We start from the raw sequence: 25,788 nt of genomic DNA on the forward strand, positions 1-25,788 counted from the left end.
GAAAACACACAAAGTAAGGCTTACTTTGTCAAAAACAAAATAAGCATAGCCTTTACCTGTTTCATTAATATTTATAATACTTTTTTTTAATTATTAAATATAATACTTTTAATTGTTTTTCATAGAAATTTCAGTGGTCAAGTTTGCTAAGAAGTGGGGTAAGGGAATAATAGACATTAAGGAGTTTTTATTTTATTTATTATTATTTTTTTTTTTTTTTTTTGTACTTACTGCTTCAAATTGGAACTATATATATATATATGTAGTTTCAAATACTTTTATTTTATAACAACTCCTCAACACCTTTCTCAATATTGAGTGAGTCATGGAGAAAATAAATTCTTTTTCAGTCATAATTATTTTGTGTTTCATGTGTTTACTGAAATGCATAGATGAAAGCAAAGCCATAAGTAATATCAATGCTGATGAGGATGCGTTGCTTGCCTTGAAAGCTCGTATCACTAATGATCCTCAAAATCTATTAGCATCAAACTGGTCTAAAGATACATCAGTGTGCAATTGGATTGGTATTACTTGTGGAACTCGTCATCGCAGAGTTACGAAGATACTACTTGAAAACACCAGATTAACAGGAACCGTTCCTCCACAAATTGGGAACCTTTCATTCCTAGGCACATTCTCTTTATTCAATAACTCATTCCATGGCTCTTTGCCGGTTGAACTTTCCAATTTACGCCGATTGAAGTTTTTTCTCTTGGCATATAATCTTTTCACTGGGACTATCCCCTCTTGGATTGGATCTTTCTCCCAACTTCAGTTACTTGGTCTCGACACTAATCACTTTGGAGGTTAATTTCTTCTTTCCCTTATTTGTTACCTTTTTTCATGTTGTAAAAACATTTCAATCTTAAGCTTAATTTGGAGATTTAGTCTCAATGTACAACGGTGCAATCTTAAACCTAAGGTCTACTAGATTGTTCAATTTTAAACTTCATTAACAAAAGATGAATTTTTTTACCCAATAGGATGAAATGACCGTCTTTTTAATCTCCATTGACATAAATAATGTTTTAATGATGGGAATAATTTCATATATTAATTTTCATGTATCGTTACAGGTGGCATTCCCTTACAAATATGCAACTTATCAAAACTCCATCATCTTTATTTGGGAATCAATAATATTGAAGGTCAATATATCTACTATAAATAATTGTTTATATTACTCATAATTAGTGTCATCACTTCGATGGTTGGATTTTTCCATAGATCTAACAGCAATCTTTCATCAAATACATTTGCTCATATTCGTGCATTAACTTTTGTCTCTTACAATTTTCTATTTTAAATTCATGTGAACCTACTGAATTGCATGTGTAATTTAGTGAAACTTATATAAAATTTAATTAAAATTAAAAGTATAATTCGGTACAAAAAAACATAGTAAAATAAAACATAATGAAATTAACCTAAAACACTAACATATATATGAAATTGAAGTTTTTAATTACTTTTGGTATATATTATAGAAATAAAAGTTGAGTTTTATGATATTTAAAAATAATAATTCGTGTGTTTAATAAATATGAATAAGAGCCCATTTTATTGGGATTTAGAAGAAATTTACATTATATAAAATATATGACTAATTTGGTAAATTTTTGATATTTATATTAAATTAATTCAAATGACATGGATTAACATATTGAATTGACATGTAAAAAAATATTAATTATATGGTAACAAATGTATTTATTCTCAACCAAATTCATCTATCTTCAAGTTATGTTTAGACACTAAACATTTGCTTGATTAAATATTGTGCTTTCTATATAAAAAAATCATTTTTTATAAATCTTATTAGACACAGATAACATTTCTTGAGATTTCATTGGAGACTATTAATATGGAAAAAATCATCAGCCCCGTCCCTGAGCATGGACAGTAGGGGCGCCTGCCCAGGGCCCAAGGATGAGAAGGGCCCTAATTATAGTGATGCATTAGTACCTATTAAATTATACTTGATTAAATTAAAAAAAAATATAGTTGACGTTGACTTTAGATTCTTTCCAAATTAGTTTTTCCAAATAAAAAACGTTGGCATCAGTTATTAAATAGTCTTTCTAAATTCCCTAATTTATCTCGGATTCTTTCCAAATTTCCTAATAAAAACTTTGGGCATCAATTCCTTAATTTATCTCAAAGTATTTCTATAATTATCTTTCCCACCTATCAATCCCAACAAAAATTTATAATTTATCTCTCCCTTTTTTAATCACACTCCAATCCCAAAGAATATTAAACAGTAATATTATCCTACATCCGCAGTTCATTTCAATTCATCAGCTATATAATCAATTTTGTTTTCTAATCACCTCACTGTGAAACTTCCAATTACTAATAATCTTTTTTGTTGTCTTTGAGAAATTCTATCAGATTCTGATTGACTCGGTCTTCAAAAGAAGTTTCGGAAAAATGTATCAAAATCTTCCAATTTCAAGAACTTAGGTGCTAAACCTCGTTAAATGATGTGATTTTCAAATTTGGTTTTTCACTTTTCCGTTATCATGCTTTGTATTGTAAAGAGCATAAAATCTATTAGAACTATTTCATAATTTATTAAATTTAAGAAATTTACTTCTAGAAATGTTCATAGACATCATTTTGTATAAGAAATTGGGTACTTAAAGCAATATAAAATGTTTTTATTAGATATTTTATTAAATGTAACAAGAAAAGTGTCATTTTTAAGTAATCTTCTTTTATATACTTTACTTTTCTACTTATTTTTTTTTAATTTCCGCTTATTTATTAGGGTCCCATTTGGTAATTCGCCATCGGGCCTCTAAAATCTCAGGATCAGCCCTGAAAAGCATCATAAGATCTATAATCATTATGATTTTGATGTATTAAGTTCTTGAAATTTTTATTTTTGTTTTTGTTAAGTCCCTCATAATTCAAATGTATTTTGATTTTCATTTATAATAGTTTAAAAATAATTTTTTTTATACGTGTGATATGATATTATTGAGAAAAAATAAAATGAGTGAATCTTATTTTCAATTTGTAAAAAAAAAAATATAATTTTAAACACAAATAAAATAAGTGAATTTATATTAACTAATGTTTATAATTAGCTAATTTGACAACCAATGGACTTAATGTGAATTTTTTTTTTATAAAAAAAAAGTGACATACAATATGAATCTCCTTCAAGGAAGGTTCTTTTATACATAAGTATATTAAAAATAGACTAATTGACCTAAACAGATTTTGAATTTTCATTCGGAATCTAAAAAAGAAAATATAGCACATTAATGGAAAATAGAAGCTAATCAAAGAAGCATATATCTGTTATATTTGGTTGCTACAATTTTTTTAGTTGTTGGCTAGGCAAAGTAAGTGGATAAGGATATTTTATCTTCACCAAAAGTTCCTAAAGCTATAAAATGTTTTTGTAGAAATCAATAAAATTAAATTTCTATAGTCTTAAGGATTAAGAATGAATAATTTTAAATTTAATGAAATTGCATACATTATTAGAGGAATCAGATTCTCCGACTCAAATGAAGGATTTTCTATAGAAAAATTTATACGTGTTGTATACACATTGATAAGTTAAAAAATCATTTTATTTATTTATATATCAATTTTTATATGGACAGTCCTCCATATATATTAGAAGATCCGATTGCTTTAATAATTTATCGTAGAACTGAGCCAAATTTGGTCGAACAGTTAATTCTCCTATGAAAGATTCAATTGGAATGTTGCAAATAGCATAGTTCTATGACTATGAACAGAAAAATTGAATAAATATTTTAAATTATACATAAAGTAACTCTATACATAAACTATAACTCCATATAGATAACATCTATTTACAGTTACATATTCTACTTATAATCTCATGTGTGTGTATATATATATAACTAACAAATGAATTAAATTAATCAGTTACAAATTTATCCTTTGATTTTTATAGGAGAAATTCCAAAGTGCATTGGTAATCTTATAAATTTGGAGACATTAGCCATGGTAAGAAATTCCATTGGTGGTCAAATTCCTTCATCTATTGGAAATCTTACCGCATTAAGGACTCTTGACTTCGGAGAAAACAAATTGACAGGTATTTATCCGTACTCGTAGATGTTTTAGAATTAATCTAAATTCAATCTTTACTATTTTATATGAAACTGTTAAATCTTTATACGTACTTGCATTTACATACTTAAAAGTTAATTACACCTTTTACTCCCTAGACCTGTCTAAAAAAGTTAACTATCCCACTGTACTTTGAAAAAGTTGAAATTCAGAAGTCTATTGTCAATTTACAAAAATTTGGAGATATTAACCATACGGAGTAAGGACTTCGTTTAATAATACTTTGTTATCAGGTTTTTTATTCTGATCTGGTTGAGGTGGTTTTCATTTACCAGCACAAAATTTCTATTAGTAATAAAATGTTTTAGAATCTAGTTTGATTCTTCATTATGATGAAATTATCGAGACAATTGAAAATATATTTTATATCAAAGTATTGAATCTTGATACCTACTTAGCAGTTACATATTATCAATGGAACTTAACTAACCAATTTGAACCAATTTGTTAATATGTACCGTAAGTGCAAAAGATCAAAATTTTGAAGACTAAATTTTACAAATATGGAGTAAGGACTAAGTCTAACAAATTGGACATCAAGTTGTCTTGAGTGCTAAGATTTAGTGACTATAAATGTGTTTTCTTATATGAGCATTAGGTAGAGAGTTGTAGTAATTTTTTATATATATTTTCTAGGAAAGTTCTTAGTTTAGTGTGATTTTCATAGGTTTAATGTCTATTTATACCCTTAAACTTGGCACATTTTGTCTATTGACACCCTGAACTTTTAAAATAACCTATCACACACTTATAGTTGGCTTTAAAAACCTATTACACACTTATAGTTAGTTCATTCGGACCTCCTACACACAAAATCATTGATCTTTTGTCTTTAACGAACAAGTTGGTATACGTGTTATAGAAAAAAAGAAAAGCGCGTGAATTCGTTCGGTATGCCACCTCATCTGTCAAAGACGAAAAATCAACGATTTTGTGTGCATGAGGTCCGAATGAGCCAACTATAAGTGTGTGATAGATTTTTAAAACTAACTATAAGTGTGTCATAGGTTTTTAAAGTCAACTATAAATGTGTGATATGTTATTTTAAAAGTTTAGGGTGCTATTAGATAAAACTTGCCAAATTTAGGTGTGTATATATGCATTGAGGTCCGAATGAGCCAACTATAGGTGTGTGATAGATTTTTAAAACTAACTATAAGTGTGTCATATGTTTTTAAAGTCAACTATAAATATGTGATATGTTATTTTAAAAGTTTAGGGTGCTATTAGATAAAACTTGCCAAATTTAGGTATGTATATATGCATTAAACCGATTTTCATAATTATATTGTAAATTGTTGGTTGTGGCTATGTCATGGATGTAGACACAAATTAACCATTACATAACATGTAAGCAATTATAAAATTATAAATTTGGAGGACACAAATTACTTTTTGACTCTTTCATATATTTAAGTTACAGAACACGAAAAGAAACAACTGAATAAACTTCAAAGAATTTCTATTGGCAAATTGCACTTTCTTCTTCTTAATTCATTTCTTATTAAATTTTTTTGGGTAATTAATTTATTAGTCCCTATATTTTGACAAAACACACGGTTTAGTCCTTGTATTTTCAAAAACACATGATAAAGTCCCTAACTTTTTTCTCAATGAACTGTTTAGTCCCTAACATTTTTCTCGGTGAACTGTTTAGTCCCTGCCGTTAGACTCTCATGAAGATTTTGTTAGTCAATTTGGATTTGCGATCTTCTTTTCATTTCCTTTAAACTCTAATGCATCTGAAATCAACTTTGAATGTTCTTCTTCTTGATTTTCTTCTTAATCGTTCAAATTCGTATGCATTGGGTCTTTTCTTTTTCTTGTTCTCCATACAAATAACTTCTTTTAAATTAGACTTTCTCTTCTAAAGTTTGAAGGTAAATAGTAAAGGGTAATTTAGTCATTTCTGAAGTCATAAACGGTAAAAAAAATATAACAAACAGACGGAAGGACTAAACAGTTCATTGATAAAAAGGTTAGGGACCTTACCATGTGTTTTTGAAAATACAGGGACTAAACAGTGTGTTTTGTCAAAATATAGGGACTAATAAATTAATTACCCATTTTTTTTTGTATAATTCTAGTTAATAGAAAATCCAATTTGCAGCCATTTTAAGTCTATGAGAGACCAAGTTTATCATATTTCCTTTTCATTTAAATTATATACTTTATATACAATTGAATTGCAAAATTTTACATTAGTAAAAATTGTTTTATTATTAAAAAGTTATTCAAGTAACCTTGTGTATTGTAAAGTTCATTCATCAATAAGAAATCTAGTTGGATAGAAAATTGAAGTTTGGAAGTAGGGAGGAAGATTTCAATTACTAGAAAAAACATGGGTCTTAATAAACAACACACCTCTTAGGCAGTATATATAACTCTTGGACAAAACAACATGACTCTTAAGAAACAACATAACTCTTAGGAAACATACATAACTCTTGGATAATACAATGAACCAAAATTCTTAACTTTGGAGAAACCATGTTGAAAAATGACAAATATATATTTGTACTTCTATGAGATGTTAAATTTGTTATTGGGTTTAAATATATATCTTCCTTCAAATTTTAGTTGAATTTTTTTATAAACACAATTTTAATTTAGAATTTTTCAAATGAATTGTGACGGCAGGCAGCATTCCCTTTGAAATGGGTAACATTGCTTACCTGGAGGAACTATATCTCGGAGTTAACAACCTTGATGGAATGCTTCCTTCCAACATTTTTAAAATTACAACATTAAAGAATTTAGTGTTAGATACTAATAATCTCTCAGGCAGTCTTCCTCCAAGTTTTGGTCTCTATCTTCCCAACCTTGAGGGAATTTATATTGGAGACAATAATTTCCATGGTCCTATTCCCATATCTCTCTCTAATGCCTCTAAACTCACTGAGATTGACTTGGATTTAAACATGTTCTCTGGCATTATTCCAGTTGCTCTTGGAAATTTAAGAAAGCTTCAATTTCTCAATTTATGGAACAATCAACTCAATAGTCAACCTTTACTGACTTTATTTTCCTCATTGACGAATTGCAAAAAGTTGACATTTTTAGACTTGGGTAACAATCCATTGAAGGCTACTCTACCAATTTTCATAGGAAACCTATCTTCTTCCCTCGAATATTTTAAAATGTATGGTTCTGGACTAATAGGAACCATTCCCAAGGAAATTGGAAACTTAACTAGCTTGATTTCATTGAATCTAGGAGATAACAATTTAAAAGGATTCATTCCTAGGACAATTAGAAAAATGAGGAAGCTTCAAATATTAGATATTGAGTTAAATAGAATCCAAGGGTCCATACCTACTGAATTATGTGGTTTACAGAGATTGAGTGACATATATTTTGGGGGTAATAAGCTCTCTAGAAATATCCCGTCTTGTTTGGGTAATCTCAGTTCTCTTAGAAAGCTCTATTTGGATTCTAACAAACTCAATTCTACTATTCCATCAACTTTTTGGAGGCTTAAAGATGTGCTTGAACTCAAGCTATCATCAAATTCCTTAAGCGGTGATCTTCCAATAGATATTGGCAGTTTGAGAGCTATTACATTACTTGATTTGTCTAGAAATCAATTATCAGGTAGTATACCACCCATCTTTGAATGCCTTCAAACTCTAAAGCGTCTCTCTTTATCTAATAATAGATTGGAGGGTTCCATTCCTGAATCATTTGGTGATGCTATAAGTTTGGAATTCATAGATTTGTCATTCAATAATCTCTCAGGAAAAATACCCAATTCCCTAGAGAAATTAAAATATATCAAGGATTTTAATGTGTCCTTCAATGAACTACAAGGAGAAATTCCTAATGGAGGGCCGTTTATGAACTTAACAACCCAATCATTTATAGGAAATAAAGGACTTTGTGGGGCACCTAAATTCCAAGTCAATCCATGCAGAACTAGCAATGAGAACCATTCAAAGAAAATCAAGATAACACTGGTTGCAATTGTATTAACAACTTTGGCACTTGGAATTGTTATTGTTGTCCTAATTTGGCATTGGAAAAGGAAAACAAGATTGTTGACTCACCAAGTGAATTTTCCACCTTTACCAATATGGCAAAGAATTTCTATTCATGAGCTTCAACGGGCAACAAATAAATTTGATGAGGTGAATTTGCTTGGCAAGGGGAGTTTTGGTTCGGTATATAGAGGGAATCTTTCAAATGGCTTGTCCGTTGCAGTTAAGGTTTTCAATTTGGAGTTAGAAGGAGCATTCCGGAGTTTTGATGTGGAGTGTGAAGTACTGCGTGAGATTCGACATAGAAACCTTGTGAAAATAATCACGAGTTGTTGTACCACTGAATTTAAGGCTTTAGTCATGGACTTCATGCCTAATTGGAGCCTGGAAAAGTGGTTGTATTCTCACAACTACTTTTTGGACATTTTTCAGAGATTGAACATAATGATTGATGTTGCATCAGCAGTTGAATATATTCATCATGGTTATATGACTCCTATTGTTCATTGTGATTTGAAGCCTAGTAATATCCTTCTAGATGACGATGTGGTTGCTCATGTAACTGATTTTGGCATAGCGAAGCTCGTCGGAGAAGATCAATCTTTCATACAAACTATAAATCTTGCAACTATTGGATACATGGCCCCAGGTGATGTTTGATTTTCTGTATATATATTATACTTGAAATAGTAATTTATTGTGCGACACTAATTAAAACAAATTTTGATGCAGAGTATGGATCAGAAGGACTTGTTTCTATAAAGGGTGATATATACAGTTTTGGTATTCTGTTGATCGAAACTTTCACAAGAAAAAGGCCTACGGATGAGATGTTTAACGAAGATATGAGTATGAAGAAATGGGTTAAAGATTCAGTACCTTTTGGAGTCACTCAACTTGTTGATCCCAATTTGCTTAGGGTCAACGAACGACATTATTTGGCTAAGATAGATTGCACATCTTCAATTATGAACTTAGCCTTAAAATGTTGTGTAGATGTACCTAAGGAGAGGATTGGTATCAAAGATGTTCTAATTACTCTCAACAAGATCAAAGTTAAGCTTCTCAATGATGTTCAATTAACTTAATAAGTATGTAATCATTCATATATTAAAATTAATTTATGGTGTTAATGCTTTACTTATTTTTTTTATTCTAGCAATTTGTCATAAATAAATATCAGCTTTATAGTATCAACAGAATTTTAAACACTCGGTATTTCTTGGTTTCAATATTTTTGTTCATAGTCTTGCAAAGTGTTTCCTTATTATTATTTGGAATAAAATGTAAAAATATCAATAACGTTTACAGTCAGAAACAATTTTATCCATAACGTTAGCAGGTAAGAGCAATTTCACCCCTAACGTTGACAAGTTGGGTCAATTTCATATATTATTATGTAACACATATATTTTGTTTCTTATTCTATACCAATTACATATCAGTTGGTTCTAAAGAAAGATTTCATATTTTTTGTGATGTAATAATTGAATTAGAGACTAATATTTATAAATTCGGTAAAATATATAATTTTTTTCCAGCTCGTACAAAATATAGTATTTTTTATTTTATTTTTTTATTTTTTTTTACGTCTAATCATATGTTTGTAATCTGCTACTAATGAGTGATAAAATGATTGACATGTGAAGCATTGATGACAAGATTCATGATTGAGAAGACTTCTTTGATGAATTATTTCTCAAATTGATCAAATTTGTCAACGGTAAAATTGCTCCTGGCTGCCAACATTAGGCATAAAATTGTACCATTTTAGATATTAGGAGTAAAATTGCTCTTGTTGTAAACATTATGGGTATTTTTGCATTACCCTTTATTATTTAAACTCACCGGATATGTTGATCAAATTCACTAAACCACCCTTCTCATTAAAATTACCAGTCATATCTAACATAAACAAATTGAAAAAAGGGGGAAGATAAATTTACCTAGTCGGAAAATAGCGCTAGAAAAATTTATCAAGTGTTGATTTCATGTCTCGGAATAAGCTCATAAGTTAATTGAGAACATCACTATGTTATTTTCCCTTTCACATGACACAAGATACATGACAAACATTTGTTTTCGTATCGTCTGTTAAGCCCAAAATATACCTAAAATATCATTAATATTTACATCAGTTTTGCTATGAAATCATGCTGTTTATATCTATTTAGAGTACTTTTACGTCCGAATATGTTTCTTTCATGCAAGGTACCTAAATATTTGGTAAAATCCAAATAGGAACGAAAAGAGGTCAAAAACGAAGGAAAAACCCTAAGTTAGGAGCCAAAAGACGAAGAAATCAGCACACCGATACGAGGAAGATGAGAACGAAGTCAGAAACGGGAGAAAAATTCCTATTTTCGGTTGAGAATCCAAATTCTCGATAGAGAATTATGGGTCACGATCGAGAATCCCAAATTCTCGGTCGCGACACGCTAAAGTCCAGTGCCTCTCTCCTTTATTTCGAAGACCAAAAATCACATTCTCATTCTCGGTAAGATCAGCAGCCTTTGCAGCACTAAATTCACATGTTTAAATTCCAAGAAACGCGTTCGTTCGGGTGGATAAAAACATCTCTTCGCAGCGCATACGACCCTTCACAATGGACACGACACTTCAATCACGACTCTTCAACATCTATAAATAGAGAGTTGATTGAGAGTTGAAATATAGAAAGAGAGAGTTAGATTTGTAAGATTAGTGCAGAGTTTATGCAGAAACTCTGACTCAGAAATGAGTCAGAGATTAGAGTTCGATTTTGTAAAAGGCATCTTGCCGTACACAAGTTGTTTATCAAATAAATACAAACACAGTAGCATTTAGATTTAGATTAAGATTTGTTCATATTAGTTTACATTTTGGTAGTCAAAGGAACTGTCACTATTCTGAAGATTCAGCGAGCAGATAGCTTAAGACTTGAAATACAGATTCACTTAACCTATCTAATTGGAGTTAACTCGGCCTGTACAAGTAAAACGAACGTCTCGCTATATGTGACTTGACATTATCCATAGTCATAAGATTCAGTTCAAGGATGTAGTTGATAAAGGTTCGAATTATACTGTAACTAATATGGAAAGGTCAACGACAGAATCAACCTGTCTTCTTATAGCTCTGGGGGAATGTTTCGGATTTGCTAATCACATTTCGCGTACTCATTCCGTTATGCAAAGATTAAATATAATTCTGAGAAAATTAATTTAATAGTTGCATACGGCTAGAAGCAATAAGAACCTAATGGGTCACACATAAGACTTGGAACCCAAAAGAGAAACAGATGTTAATTAATTGATGGAAGCCCAACTGAGTCCACTAAGGCCCAGTAAATGAGGGGGGCGATTTTATGTAGTGAAATACATGAATAATTAATTTGATTTTTAAACAATTCTAATTAGATTATAATTGTGAATTAAATTAATTAAAGGATAAATAAGTTAGGAAGTTTAATGAGATTAAATTGCTCCTATTATTATCCTATAAGGTTATTATTGTTATCTTTATATTTAAGATATAATTGTAAATAATAAATAAGAATTATATTCCGAATTAAATTCTTATTCAGTAACCTAATTTTATCTAACTAGGGTTTAGATACAAGAGAGTATTTATAACCCCCCTATTGGTAAATTTCGACCAAGACAGACAATCCCGGGAGAGAGAATTTTGACACCCCTTGTTGAGGACGAAATAATCCACCGCTTCCTACCGATTCAATTGATTTCATCTTTTTCTCTTTTTCCTTGATCTTGTGTTGATTAATTAGAGACAATCTACTTTGGTTGTTTTATACGGTTGAGTTCTAATTTGATTTTGAATTGTGTTTTTGTTTTGTGCTCGAGAACTCAGAGTAAGAGTTGTGGGCACTACGATTGCAATGGTAGATAGAACTCCAAAAGGTATTTCCTTCTATCCATCTTTATATGAAATAACGATTAACGGATCTTGGTTTAATGGAAATAGGTTAAAATTTTTATATTTCCGCTGCCAAACGTTTGCCTATTTTCCTTCATTTAGCTCCTATTTGGATTTAACCAAATAATTAAGTACTTTGCATCAAAGAAACATATATAGACGTAAAAGTACTCTAATTGAATATAATTAGCATGATTTCACTACAAAACCGACGTAATTATTAATGATATTTTAGGTAATTATTAACCGAGTAAAATTTCACTGAATTTATTCTTTAACCAATCTCTTTATGAAAATAAAACATATATCCATGTATTCCTTTTTAAATTAGTTAAACTGAAAGATTAACTTGCATGGTAAATTTATACGCAAAACATCAAACTAGCTAATGTAAAAGCGATATATCATTCGTCTTGTATTTCAATTTTTATATTGAAGTATTCGGGACAGTGTAAGCACGCATGTTTTTGAGTCTTTCGTCTCAAGGCATTTCAAAGCACAAAATTTCATTTCCCAAACCTAATCTATTATATGAAATATGAATTAAATAAGGACTTAGGTTTAATTTATTTGCTAGTCACATCCGTGATAAGGGTGGTCTCGACTATGACTTAATATTAATTAAATTGCTTTTGTGTTCACTAGGTATCGACCATACCATGGGTGGACGCAATCGTTACTTTAAACTTAACACGTTTAATTTTTGCTTTATTTTTAACGTTCCTTTCATACCTCGATTGTGATAAGGGTTCTCGCAATTGTGGCCAAAAGTACCATTTATTTACTTTTTCTCCCCTTTCATACCTCGATTGTGATAAGGTTGGTCTCAATCGTTGCCAAAAGTTAAGAATACGATAACTTGATTTAATTAACACGAGTTATAAAAAAGCAAAATTTAAAATGGGAAAGAAAAATAGTACATTCATCCTATATTGACTTAAAATTCAACATGTATTACGGCTAAAGTTTCCTTAAAAAATTCAATTTGTTTTTGATGTAAGACGAAGTCAAACCGAGCTAAAAAGCTAAAATTGTTAGTTCGATTTATGCCTATAAACCTAATTGAAAATTGAAAATAAGATTTATATTTATCATGAATTTGCATGATATAAAATAAGATCAAGAATAAAGAAATTTACTTATATACATTCACTTTCATCAAAGAAACATATATAGACGTAAAAGTACTCTAATTGAATATAATTAGCACAATTTCACTACAAAACTGACGTAATTATTAATGATATTTTTGGTATATTTTGGGCTTATCACCTAGACTAATTGTATCTCCGTGACAATACTTTCCATCTTTAATAATATTATAGTTTTGTTTTCTTCAATTGGTTTATTGCTTTTATCTTTGTCTTACGCTTTGTCTGATTGGTTTAACTCATTCAATAATCCAAATATTAAGTTGACACATATTGCGAGCTGAATCTGACCTAGTCAGTGCTTATAGGATTGACGACCCTATAGATGATTAAGCCCAAATTGCTGAGCATTAGAGCTAGTTTCGGCCTTACAAGGGAATCACGAACTAGGAACCTCAGAAGGATAAGTAGGGTTAATCGCCTCGGACACAAGTGACTTAGATTAGGTTTTAAATCAGTTATCTGCACAATCTATCTTCATTATTATCGTATCATTCCATGTCCCTTCGAGCAATTACATTAGTAAAAGATCACCTAGGAGTAGAATAACTTAGCTAGGAGTAGAGTAATTTAATTAGGAGTAGCTTAACTTAATCAAATCAATATCAAACCCCCCAAAGCCTAGATAACACTAGAGACCGAGTAGCTTGATACTTGCAGGAATAAATCCTGTGGATTCAATACCTGGACTTGTCCAGATTTTATTACTTGATAACGACGAGGTACACTTAGTGAGCTTAGTGGTCCGACGCTGCTAGGCGCATCAGTCCGCCACACGGCTGCCTTAAAGTTAATGTTGACGGTTCAACTCTGGGTGCTCTTGGACCTGCGGATGTCGGTGGAGTTTTCCGCACGAGTAGGGGATTTTCTCGTGGTAGCTTTGTTTTCCCAATCCCTTCTCTGGTTGCCTTTCTTGTCGAATTAAAAGCCGCAATTTTTGTAGTAGATATCGCGAGGGAGAAGAACTGATAGCACTTATGGATTGAATCAAACTCTCTGTTGGTCACCAATAAGCTCAAAGCAGGCTTATCTCAGGTTCTGTGGTCTGTTCACTAGGATTGGATGAAATGTCTGAACCAGTGTTCACAGATGACTATTATTGTTTCACATATCTTCAGGGAAGGCAAATGGGTCACTGATGCCTTAGCTCGTTTTGGTGTTTCCTCCCCGACCATTTCTTGGTGGAATTCGGCCCCTGCATTTTCTGCTTCGTTGTTGTCTGATGATGTTTGCAACATCGATCACTTTAGATTTCGTTAATTCTCTGTTTTTGTAGTTTTACCTTTTATTCTTTATTGTTTCATTCTTTTGCTCCCCCTCTTGTTTAACTCTATATTTTTATTTACTGATTCCTTTCGGGTTTTGCTTTTTCGCGTTCATGGGGTGCCAACCTAGAGTGGATGTCAGGTTTCAGGATAATGCATCGTCCCAATTTTTATAAAAAAAGAAGAAAAAGAAAAATTGATCTTATTAGCTTAAGGTTTTATATAAATAAAAACAAAAACTTTATATTATTAATTTGAATTGGGATTAGGCTATACATATTACATATCTACCAAATCCAATTAAAAGTCATACGTGAGATTATTTCACTTTTAATGTATATTCATATATATATATCAGTTTTTTTATTTTTTTTCTAATTTTTACGGTTATGTTTTTCATATTTTCACGTTTTTTCATTTTTCAGATTTCCATTTTTCATGTTTTCTCTTTTTTTTTCGTTTTTCATAAATTATTAAATGAATTAATAAATCAGCCCAATTAACTCGAAATTCAATACATTTATTATATGAATTAGGTGTATCAATCTATTTATAACCCAACTTATAAATGAATCAATCCAATCCATTTATTTTATAGATTAAACAGTGGCTAAATGAGTTATGATCATCAGCTCAAAATGAAACTACAATTAATTGGATAGGAAATTATGTGGTTATGAAACTTCCTAGAATTTCATCACAATTGACTCCATTAAGTCTTTGGTAAGACTTGGTAAACTGAGATTTTTTTTTTTTTTTAAATTGACTTGACTTTAGTCTTTTGCACCGTTCTATGGGTTCAGAATGTATAATTGATGAATTAATTGATAAAAGGGACAAAATTAAACACTTAACTTGAATTTGTCTTTTCGCCAATGTTATTAGGCTCGTACCGGATCAACGGGTTCAACTAGGAACTAGTAAAGAGTTCCGTCCGAACTGTACCAATTTGTTGAACCCATCAACAAACCGACGTAACCGGGATTCCACCAGTGCCCAGTAGTCGAACCAGGAACCGGTGCAACCCCGGTTTTTTTTGTTAATTTATTACAATAAAAAATTTGTTAAAAAAATAAATAAATGTGTTTTATAAATGATTTTTTTCTAATTAAAATATAATTTTAGGAAAAGTAAGCAGATCCAAGGGGTTTCGTTTCGGTGTGACATTCGCAGCGCCCATGTCGTGTGAGTGCGCCCCTAACCTAATAGTACTTCGACTGCACCCCTGTATGTGAGAAATCTTTTCCCCTAGTAATTGGTTAAATGCTTGTAAAAGCCATTTGCTTATAAAATAGTTAAAATTCTCATTTCTTTTCAAACCATTTCAAGTGGTTCATTTTGAACATCCATTTCTCATTCATCACTTGTCCGTTTTGAGTTTATAATATACTGTTAAAAAGATCTCATGACATAGAATACATTGACATATTTCAAGTTATTCTAAACTTTATTTATCCGTTAAAATGTTGAGTCATTTTTATTTGAGGTTTATTTTTTAAACAAAATGAAATCTAGGTACCAAAATGTGAATTAAGATAAAGTTCAGATACCATTAGTATAATTTACTAGTCAAACTCGTATTGACCGATCATCGTTACTTCAGGTATATTTTTGATAAAAAATAATCTAAGTACTAATGCGCGTGAACTAAAGTTTAAGTAGCACTAGTATAATTTACTCTTAGCACTGTCAGATTAGGGAGAAGAAATTAATTTTCTAGTCTCAAGCATCTCTTTCAGAAACATAAGAAAAATCAACCCAATTGAGTAGTTGGAAAATTCTATTCATCAATTTTGAACAAAAAAATCAAATTATACTACATTCAAATAAAATTTGGGTAAATTACACCTATGACAACTGCACTTTACCCATTTTAATATTATGGTCATTAAATTTCAATTCTGAACGGTATGGCCACTGAACTTTACACTTTTTAACATCGGTTGCCACTCAATTTTAACTAACACCTTAAAATAACCGTTAACGATCTCAAAATGAAAATATTCAAGAATTAAAGTTGTTCAGAACCACATTTACCATGAAACCACATTTTTTATTTTCCAAAATCACATATTTTGGATCTTTCGTTCTCTCTCCTAAACTAACAACGCCTAAATAACCTCAAAATGAAAATTTTCAAGAATTAAAGTTCCTTAAAATATCATTAACTCTTCTAATTTTTTATTTTGACGCCGTAAACGGTCGTTTTGAGGTGTTGAGCGGCCACCGGTATTAAAAAGTGTAAAGTTCGGTGATCATACTGTTAAAAATTGAAGTTCAGTAACCACTATGTTAAAATGGTAAAGTTCAGTGGTCATGGATGTAATTTACCCAATAAAATTTATATCTTTCTTTTTGTCGGTTTTTCAAATTCATACTTACCACAAAGAATGAAAGTGTGTTTTCTGGAAAACGTATTTAATCTATGGTTTAAAACCAATTAGAATTCTTTTGAAAAAAAAAACAATTAGAATTATGTTTGTAGATTCAATGATTTTGAGTCGGTCTAAAATAAAGATAATTTAGGTGCCGTTTGTTGGCAAAAAAATATTTTTCTGATTTTCGGTGTTTGTTAGAAAGTGAAATGTTTTATACCTTTGAAGAGAATAAAACATTTTCATAAACTTTTGTAACCTTACTTGATTTTTTTCGTATCCATTTCAAAATAATAGTCATCCATTACTTTTTTTTGTTTTTCGATATTATGTCAAACATCAAAAAATATTTTATTTTCTAACACAATATTTTTCAACATTTAACCTTAGTTTTAGTTGTCTTAATATATGTTTTATAAACTTTTCATTAATTATATTGTAATTTATTAATATTTAGTACATTAAATTAAATATTTTTAATTGTTTTTCCATATACTTTTACATTGGTCAAGTTTGCTTAACGAATGGGGTAAAGGAGTACTAGAGTTTTAAGACTAATATAGTGACTATATATTTGATTGCAAATGTTTTTTTATTTTATTTTATTACTAATAAGGATCAATTTTGATCCTAACATTTTTAAGAAGTACAAATTTAGCTCTAAATATGAAATTTTGTAAATTTAATCATAACGTTTTTAAACATAGTCTTATGTTACCTAAAATTTGAATAAGCTGATTTAACTGTTATTTAATTATGAAATGATGTATTACCCCCTTAATTTAAGTATCCATGAAAGATGTACAATTTATGTTAATGATGGTAATGGGGAATGCACTAGTGGGTACCCAACACTATCCGATCCTAATGAGATTATGTGTACTCTGTATAAATAAGTATGAGACAGGTATGAGAAGACTCCTAGGTACATGTTATTCGGTACCCGTCATATATTTGCTTAATTTATTGATAATTGGGGGATTTAGGATTTTAATTTTAATTTTGAATTGTTAATTTGCAGATAATTATTAAATTTATTCTTTGTAATATTTTTATTTTATCTATTGATTTTTAATGCGTAAAGCTACTTGCGGTTACCCGCGATTTAAATGGGATGAGAATGGAATTCATAAAGTATACCGTTAAAGTAATGAAACGAGTACGAAGAGTTTGAGATTTACATTATCTACAAGTAACCTACCCCTTGTCATCCCTAATTTATGTCACTTTGTTGGGTTTTTTAGATAGAAATAAAGAAATAAAATAAATAGGGAAACTAATAAAATTAAAGGATCTACATCTCCACTTAATTTCTATTTTATTATTGATATTGGTTCTTGGTTCTTTTTAAATCATAAACAATTAGCCTATATATAGACCAATATTTAGTAACTACTAACCTATTTAGTAGCTATTAGTTACGGTAACCCTTAAGTTATTTATTACATATTAATTTTAGTAACTTTATTTATTAAAATATATTAAATATTTTTTCATAACTAATAAATCAAAATAACTAATTATTAGATTTTGAATCAAACCTATCACCTCCACGTACATTTTCTATTAAATGTGACTATATATATATATAGAGAGAGATGAGATCGATGTGACAATGACCAATTTTGTAACTAACCAAAATGAGGTGGCAAATTTGTAAATAAAAGGAAAGAAAAAATTATTTTATTTTTTTCTTCAAAATGCATTTTCCCAACTTTTTCAACCTTGTTTTTCAAAAAAATTTATACCGTTGGACTCGTCTTAATTAGATGGTCATTTTAAGATCCCAGAAGCTTGGGTAAAAAAATTTCCGGTGAATGGAATCCGACGATATGTTTTTCTGTGAGAAAAAAATGTCCAGAAAATTCTCAAAAAATTCCAGAAAATGTAAAACGTTATTCTAAGAAACTTTAATTCACTCAAAATGAGATTCCTTACGGTTTAGTCCCAAATCAACGGAATCCGGCGGTTAGATGAGCGTTTTCCGATAAAAAAACCCGAAAGTACCCAGAAAATTCTCAAAACCTTCCAAACAATGTAAAACATTATTTTGAGAAACTTTAATTCTTGAGTCAAAGTAGGATTTCTTACGGTTTAGTCCCAATAAAACGTTTTCCTTAATTTTATCCATTTTACATCCTTCAATAATTTATTAGGTCAAAACCGTAAGAAATCCCACTTTGGCCCAAGAATTAAAGTTTCTTAGAATAATATTTTACATTTTCTGAAATTTTTTGAGAATTTTATGGGCACCTTATTGCTCGCCAGAAAACGCCCACCCGGATTCCGTTCACCGGAATTTTTTTTACTTGAGCTTCAGGGATCTTAAAATGACCGTCTAATTTAGACGAGTCTAATAGTATAAAATTTTTTGAAAAACGAGGTTAGAAATATCAAGAAAATGTATTTTAAAGAAAAGAAATAAAACATTTTTCTGTTGGAACAATATAAGTATTATGTTGGAACAAATGGTACACTGATTTGGAACAATGTAAGTAGAAAAAAAAATGTGCCCAGAAAATTATCAAAAAATTCCAAAACATGTAAAACATCATTTTAAGAAATTTTAATTCTTGGCTCAAAGCGTGATTCCTTATAGTTTTAACCCAATAAATTGTTCAATCATGTAAAATGCATAAAATTAAGGAACAAGTTTTATTGGGATTAAACCATAAGAAATCCCGCTTCGACACAAGAATTAAAATTTTTTAGAATAATGTTTCACATTTTTTGAAATTTTTTGAGAATTTTTTGAACACTTTTTTTCTCACCAGAAAATGCTCACCCGGATTCCGTTCACCGGAATTTTTTTTACTTGAACTTCAGGGATCTTAAAATAACCGTCTAATTTAGACAAGTCTAATAGTATAAAATTTTTCAAAAAATGAGGTTAGAAATGTCAGAAAAATGTATTTTAAAGAAAAGAAATAAAACAATTTTCTGTTGGAACAATATAAGTATTATGGTGGAACAAATGGTACACTGATTTTGAACAATGTAAGTAGGACAAAAAACGTGCCCAGAAAATTATCAAAAAATTTCAAAATATTTAAAACATCATTTTAAAAAATTTTAATTCTTGGCTCAAAACGAGATTCCTTACGGTTATAACCCAATAAATTGTTGAAGCTTGTAAAATGGATAAAATTAAGAAAAATGTTTTATTGGGACTAAACCGTAAGAAATTATGCTTCGACCCAAGAATTAAAGTTTCTTAGAATAATGTTTTACATTTTCTGGATTTTTTTGAGAATTTTTTGGAACTTTTTGTCTCGCCGAAAAACGTCCACCCGGATTCCGTTCACCAGAATTTTTTTTACTTGAGCTTCAGGGGTCTTAAAATGACCGTCTAATTTAGACGAGTCTAATAGTATAAAAAATTTTGAAAAACGATGTTAGAGATATTGGGAAAATGTATTTTAAAGAAAAGAAATAAAACAATTTTCTCTATCCTCTCTTTCATTTTATTTACAAATTTGCCACATTGCCCTTTTTAATTATAATCAAAACTACGTAGTTTTGTTATGTAATACAATAAGCTCCTTGTCATATCCTAACCCCTTGTCACACTAGATCTTCACCCCTATATATATACAGGCAAACCTTCATAAATTAATACTCGATAAATTAATAACCTCTTTAAAATAATAATTTCTTCTGGTCCCGATTTGGACCAGATCACTAATTTTATACTCGATAAATTAATAACCTCTATAAATTAATAAAATTTCATGATCCCAACATTATTAATTTATAAAGGTTTTACTATATATATATATATTTGATAAAATACCACATATATATTTACACCTCACTCAAATGAGTTTCCCAGCAATTTCTATAATAATACAACGCCAAATTTTTTATTTTTCTTCTATTAACATTTTGAAATCTAGCTAATGGGACATTTATTCAAAAACTCACCAATACATTTTTTTAGGGCTAATTATTAATCTAGCTGATTTGAAGAGGTCCGTTAATATATTTGACTCACTTTGTTTTCATCTCATCAAATTAGATACTTTCATCCACTTTGGACAAAAATACCTTTCACCTTCTTCCCCAGACTCTCAACATCTTCTACGGAAAATTGAACATAATACTTCAATAATTTCAAAAACCGTTAATGATTGGTATCAGAAATTGAAGAATATGAACCTAAGAAAAAGTTGAAACAAAAAGAAGAAGAATAAGCGGACGAAGCGAAAGAAGAAGAAGAAGCTGGAGCAGGAGCAGATGGATCGATCGAATAGAACTAGCGATAATTTTGTCTAAAATAGATAAAAGTGTCTAATTTGATGAGATAGAACTAAAGTGAATTAGATATATAAATGAACCTGTTGAATTAGGCTAATTTGTCCTTTAAATAACTATAATACAAAATAAAGACTAACAACATCATCTTTCATTACAACCATATGAATATTATCCGCTTATCACAATGTGGATGTTTCCTCTTTATTTCCACACAATTCTCTCGGCTGACATTTTTTTTCTTATGATTAATGAATTAATTTTGTTTTTTTTTTTTTTTTGCGCTAGTGTATAATTGATGACTCGACTTAAATTGATCAGAAACAAAAATAAATAAATGAATTAATTTTGTTTTTTCGCGGAACAGCAGCGCCAGCTCCGGGAACACCAGCGAATTCGGTCGAACATCAGTGCCATATCCCAAACAGCAGCACAAACATCAGTGTTCCTGTACAGCAGGCTCTCATTGCAAACGATGGCAAATCAGAAATGGAAGCCGCCGGCCGCCGGTTCAGAGTGCAATATTCACTGCGCCATTTTCAAGGAAATAAAGAGTTGTGATATGGGCGCAGTAATCGGAGATGAAGTGGGAGCATTCCTATTTTGTAGTAGTAGCTTCATTCCAGGTATAAGAGAACCACGGGTGATTGAGGCACTTGCTCTACGCACGAGCCTGATTTGGCTTGCTACTATGACGTATACGAATGTTGAATTTGAATGTGATGCTAAGCTTGTTGTTGATGCAATTCAGTCTTGTAAACAAGATATCTTGGAGTTTGGATCGCTTATTCATGATTGCCGAGCTATTTTGAAATCCAACTCTTCTTTTACATTGTCTTTTATTCCTCGTTTAGCGAATAGGGCTGCACATTTGGTAGCTAGGCAGGCCTGTTCCAATGCTAGCGATTTTTTTGTCAACTGTAGTGCCGGAATGGCTGTCAAACGTTATTGTTGAGTATGTCAATCCCACTTATATATGAATATCATTTTTCAGGTTCAAAATAATAAATAAATAAATAAAAAATAGCCAAATATAAGCAATCGGATAACATATTTTTAGTGTGTTACTAAAATAACTAGAAATAATTAACAGAAAATATACAAAATGTGTTATTTTGCTTATAAACTTGTTTAGAACGTCTCATAAATCGATTCAAATTGGATAAAACATAAATAAAAGCAAAATAGGAATGAAATTTCAATGTTACTTTATCACTGATTGATTGCTTTATACCATTAACAATAAAATTTTATTATGTTATTAAAATAATTAGAAATAATCTCATAGAAAATGTACAAAGCGATGTCAGTTTATCTATAAATTTATTTGAAATGTCCGATATGTTAATCATATAACCGTTAAACTAGTCCATTTAAACTTTTGAAACTTTTAAAATTGATCTTGTTTGAAAATATTAAGATTAAAGTGTTTTTTATGAGTTTTTTACAAAGTAAGCCTTAAATAGTTAAATTGAGGCCTGTTTGGCAAATAATCGTTAGCTGTTAGTTGATAGCTGATTATCTTTTTGGTTAGCTGATTTGACTAGCTGATTATGTAAAATTGTTTGGTAAAACTTAACTGATTATTAATAGTTGTTTGCGTAATGATAAATAAGGACATGATAAAGTCTTTATTTGGAGTTAGATGGTAATAAACAGGGGTAAAAATGTTATTCAAAAGAGATGGAACAATGAATAAGCTAATTGAAAAAACTCATAAGATGAGTATTTTCAAAATTAGCTTTTTAGATCCAACAAGCTCTTTCAAACATCTATTCACCAAACAAACTAATCATCGGATGTCCCAAAGGGACTCTAAAGTTTAGGGGTGCAACACGAGGACTTTCCAAGAGGTCCGCATGGTAGTATTCGAAATGGACTCTTTGGTAGTAATTCGGCTTGTTAGTCATGAGGTGGTTCAACGACATCGTTTTTCTTGACTTATTATGACGTGTCGTGATCTATATGATAGAGATTGGGAGGTGCGGCTCGTTCATATCCTACGAGGGAACGGGGTATCTGACTGGATGGCAAACTACGCAGAGAGTTTGAGTTTAGGTCTTCACGAGTGTGATGCGCTTCCTGCAAGCATTCATGACATTCTTTTTTCTAATTTTTGTGGGTATGGGCTTCCCAGAATGACCATTCTTTAAAGATCGGTCTGTATTTGATGTTTTCTTAAGGTTAGCTCCTCCATTGTAACAAAAAAAAAATAAAAAATTGACTAATCAAAACCTATAAAATGGCTCAAACTTCTAATTTTACCCCAAAAAACTCTTTACCAAACAGTACTGAAACTATTTTCTGTTTCATTTTCAACGGTACTAATTAATTTCCTAAATAGCAAGCCACAAGTAGTAATATCAACATCCTGTCACCAACTACTACATTAACTATGGAAGAAGCCCTACATAATTAATTTGCTGGGATAATGTCAAATTTCACCCAATATATTTGGTAAAGTTCAGATTTAATCCTAATTTAAAAAATGATTCAAATTGAACCCCTAAAATATTTCCAAGCAAGTTCAATTTTAACCATACATTATCAAAAATTTGAAAAGACTTGTTTGACTGTTATTTAACTATCACATCAGACATCAATTATTTTGAAAATATTTAATGTGTTAGGCTTTGTTCTTTATTGCTGAAAAAAACTGAACTGAACTGAACTGAACTGAATTGAACTGAACTGAACTGAATTGAACTGAATACTGCTGAATACTGAACTGAACTGAATTTAATTGAATACTACTGAACTTAACTGAATACTACCGAACTGAACCGAACTAAACACTAATGATGATATTAGACTTTAAAATAATTTAATTGATAATAGTGGACATTAATAAACTTATAATAATAATAATGATGGTTCTAATAAATTTAATAATATCAATAATAAATAAATAAATATATTATTAAAGATAAAACTAAATTGAATATCAAATAAAAGCTCGGCTTGATAAAATTTTGGCTCGATAAAAACCTATAAAATTAAATAAAAATGAGTCTAATTTAAATTAAAAATACAAATTATATCCAAACACAAATTTACATATAGTTTAAAGCCTATGAAATCAAATACAAATTTTTATATGAATACAAACTCTTAGAATTCTGGAGTTAAATTTACTAAATCAAAACTTCTTAGAATTCTGGAGTTAGGTTTTCAGTCAGTAATGATCGTGTCAGATGCCAAGACAGTTGTGGATAGTTTCCACTCATCCAAGGAGGATCTCTCGGATTTCGGAAATATTATAAAAGATTGTCAATTACTTTTTCAAAACCGACATGATATTAGCGTGTCTTTTCGTCCATAGTTAGCGAACATGGTAGCTCATACTTTAGCTAAAAATGCCATTTCCAATGCTAATCCTTTTACTTCTTTTACAATTCCTCCTTTTTCTGGAATCTGCATTGTATTCTATTCTGATGCTTTGTATTTTATTTAATGAGAAATCTCATTTCCCTTCAGAAAAAAAAAAAAAAAAATTCTTAGAATCAAATTTCATAATTAGTTTTCTAGTCTTCAAACATCTTTTTAATCATCCAAGTCCGCAAGCTTCATAATTAATTTTCATAGCCCCAATTTTCATTTTTCAAGGATGTACAGTTTGCTTAAATGACCAGCTAATAGAAAATTCAAAACTTTGTAGATGGCTGGCTACCAAACTACTTTATGATAATTAATTTAAGAAGCCCTACATAATTAAACTCGAATGCTGCATCTCTTACAAGTAGATAAGATTAAGTCACAAATATTTAAGAAATATAATTAATTTTAACGGGAATAAATGTCAAATCTAACTCTAACAATTAAACCGAATGTAAACTTAGATCGAATGTTTTTAAACAAGATCAATTTTGATCACGTGGTATCGAAAATTTGTAAGACTTGCTTAACTGTTATTTAACTGTCATATCAGACTTTCCAAACAAATTTCTCAATAAATTGAAACAGTTTCGTAGATTTTTAGTAATTATTAATCAAGTAAACAACAACAATTATTACTGCATGGGAGGAATATTTGAACAAAACCGCATTTGCAATTAACACATAAAAATAATTAGGCAAAAAACATTATATGAGGCCTTTAATTTTTCAGTTTTTAGTTCATTAAGCCACTAATATTTTATTTGGATACATTAAGTTTCCGATTTTTGTTTTTTTATTGCATTAAGACCTTACTTACGAAATTAGTTAGTTCTAAACATTTAATTTAGTAAAAAATATATATGTAATTTCATTTGTGTTTGAAATTATATTTTTTACCGTTTGAAATAAGGTTTTATAGTTTGCCTATAGTCATGTTACACACATAAAAATCTATTTTCAACTGCTCTAAAACCGTGAAAAATGCATATTTTAAATGCAGGTAAAATGAAAAACTATTTATTAACCGAATTTTATATTCAAAATTATTATTTTTGGTCATTAGTGCTATATATGATCAAAAATATAAAATAAAGACCTTAATGAATAAAAAATAAAAAATCAGAACTTGATAATGTTTTTTTTTTGTCAAATAAATAACTAACAAAAACAAATATTTTTTTTTTTTAAAAAAAAAAATTTGCGCACAATGCGCTTACATTAAAGAAGAAAGAAAAATCCCCACCAAACCTGGATGTGATTCGAACCCATGACCTCCCAAGGCATAGGTAAGCTCTCAACCACTAGGCTAAGAGCTTCACCACACATACTGAATAGATAGTTACCTATG

The 25,788-nt window shown here is 30.0% G+C and overlaps 1 protein-coding gene across 2 annotated transcripts; it reads left to right on the forward strand.

The window, feature by feature from the left end:
* Positions 1-284: 284 nt before the first annotated feature.
* Positions 285-9,242, forward strand: LOC136202379 (probable LRR receptor-like serine/threonine-protein kinase At3g47570). 2 transcript variants are annotated; one of them, XM_065992952.1, is made up of 5 exons: positions 285-809; positions 1,080-1,151; positions 3,947-4,090; positions 6,766-8,751; positions 8,835-9,242. In XM_065992952.1, exons 1-5 carry the CDS (start codon positions 326-328, stop codon positions 9,188-9,190), a joined length of 3,042 nt encoding a protein of 1,013 aa, XP_065849024.1. In that variant the 5' UTR covers positions 285-325; the 3' UTR covers positions 9,191-9,242. The 2 variants fall into 2 exon arrangements, with proteins under 2 accessions (XP_065849024.1, XP_065849025.1); XM_065992953.1 differs by lacking the exon at positions 1,080-1,151.
* Positions 9,243-25,788: the final 16,546 nt, after the last annotated feature.

The sequence above is a fragment of the Euphorbia lathyris genome, chromosome 8 (genome assembly GCF_963576675.1).
Source record: "Euphorbia lathyris chromosome 8, ddEupLath1.1, whole genome shotgun sequence".
In the NCBI taxonomy this organism is placed as follows: domain Eukaryota; kingdom Viridiplantae; phylum Streptophyta; class Magnoliopsida; order Malpighiales; family Euphorbiaceae; genus Euphorbia; species Euphorbia lathyris.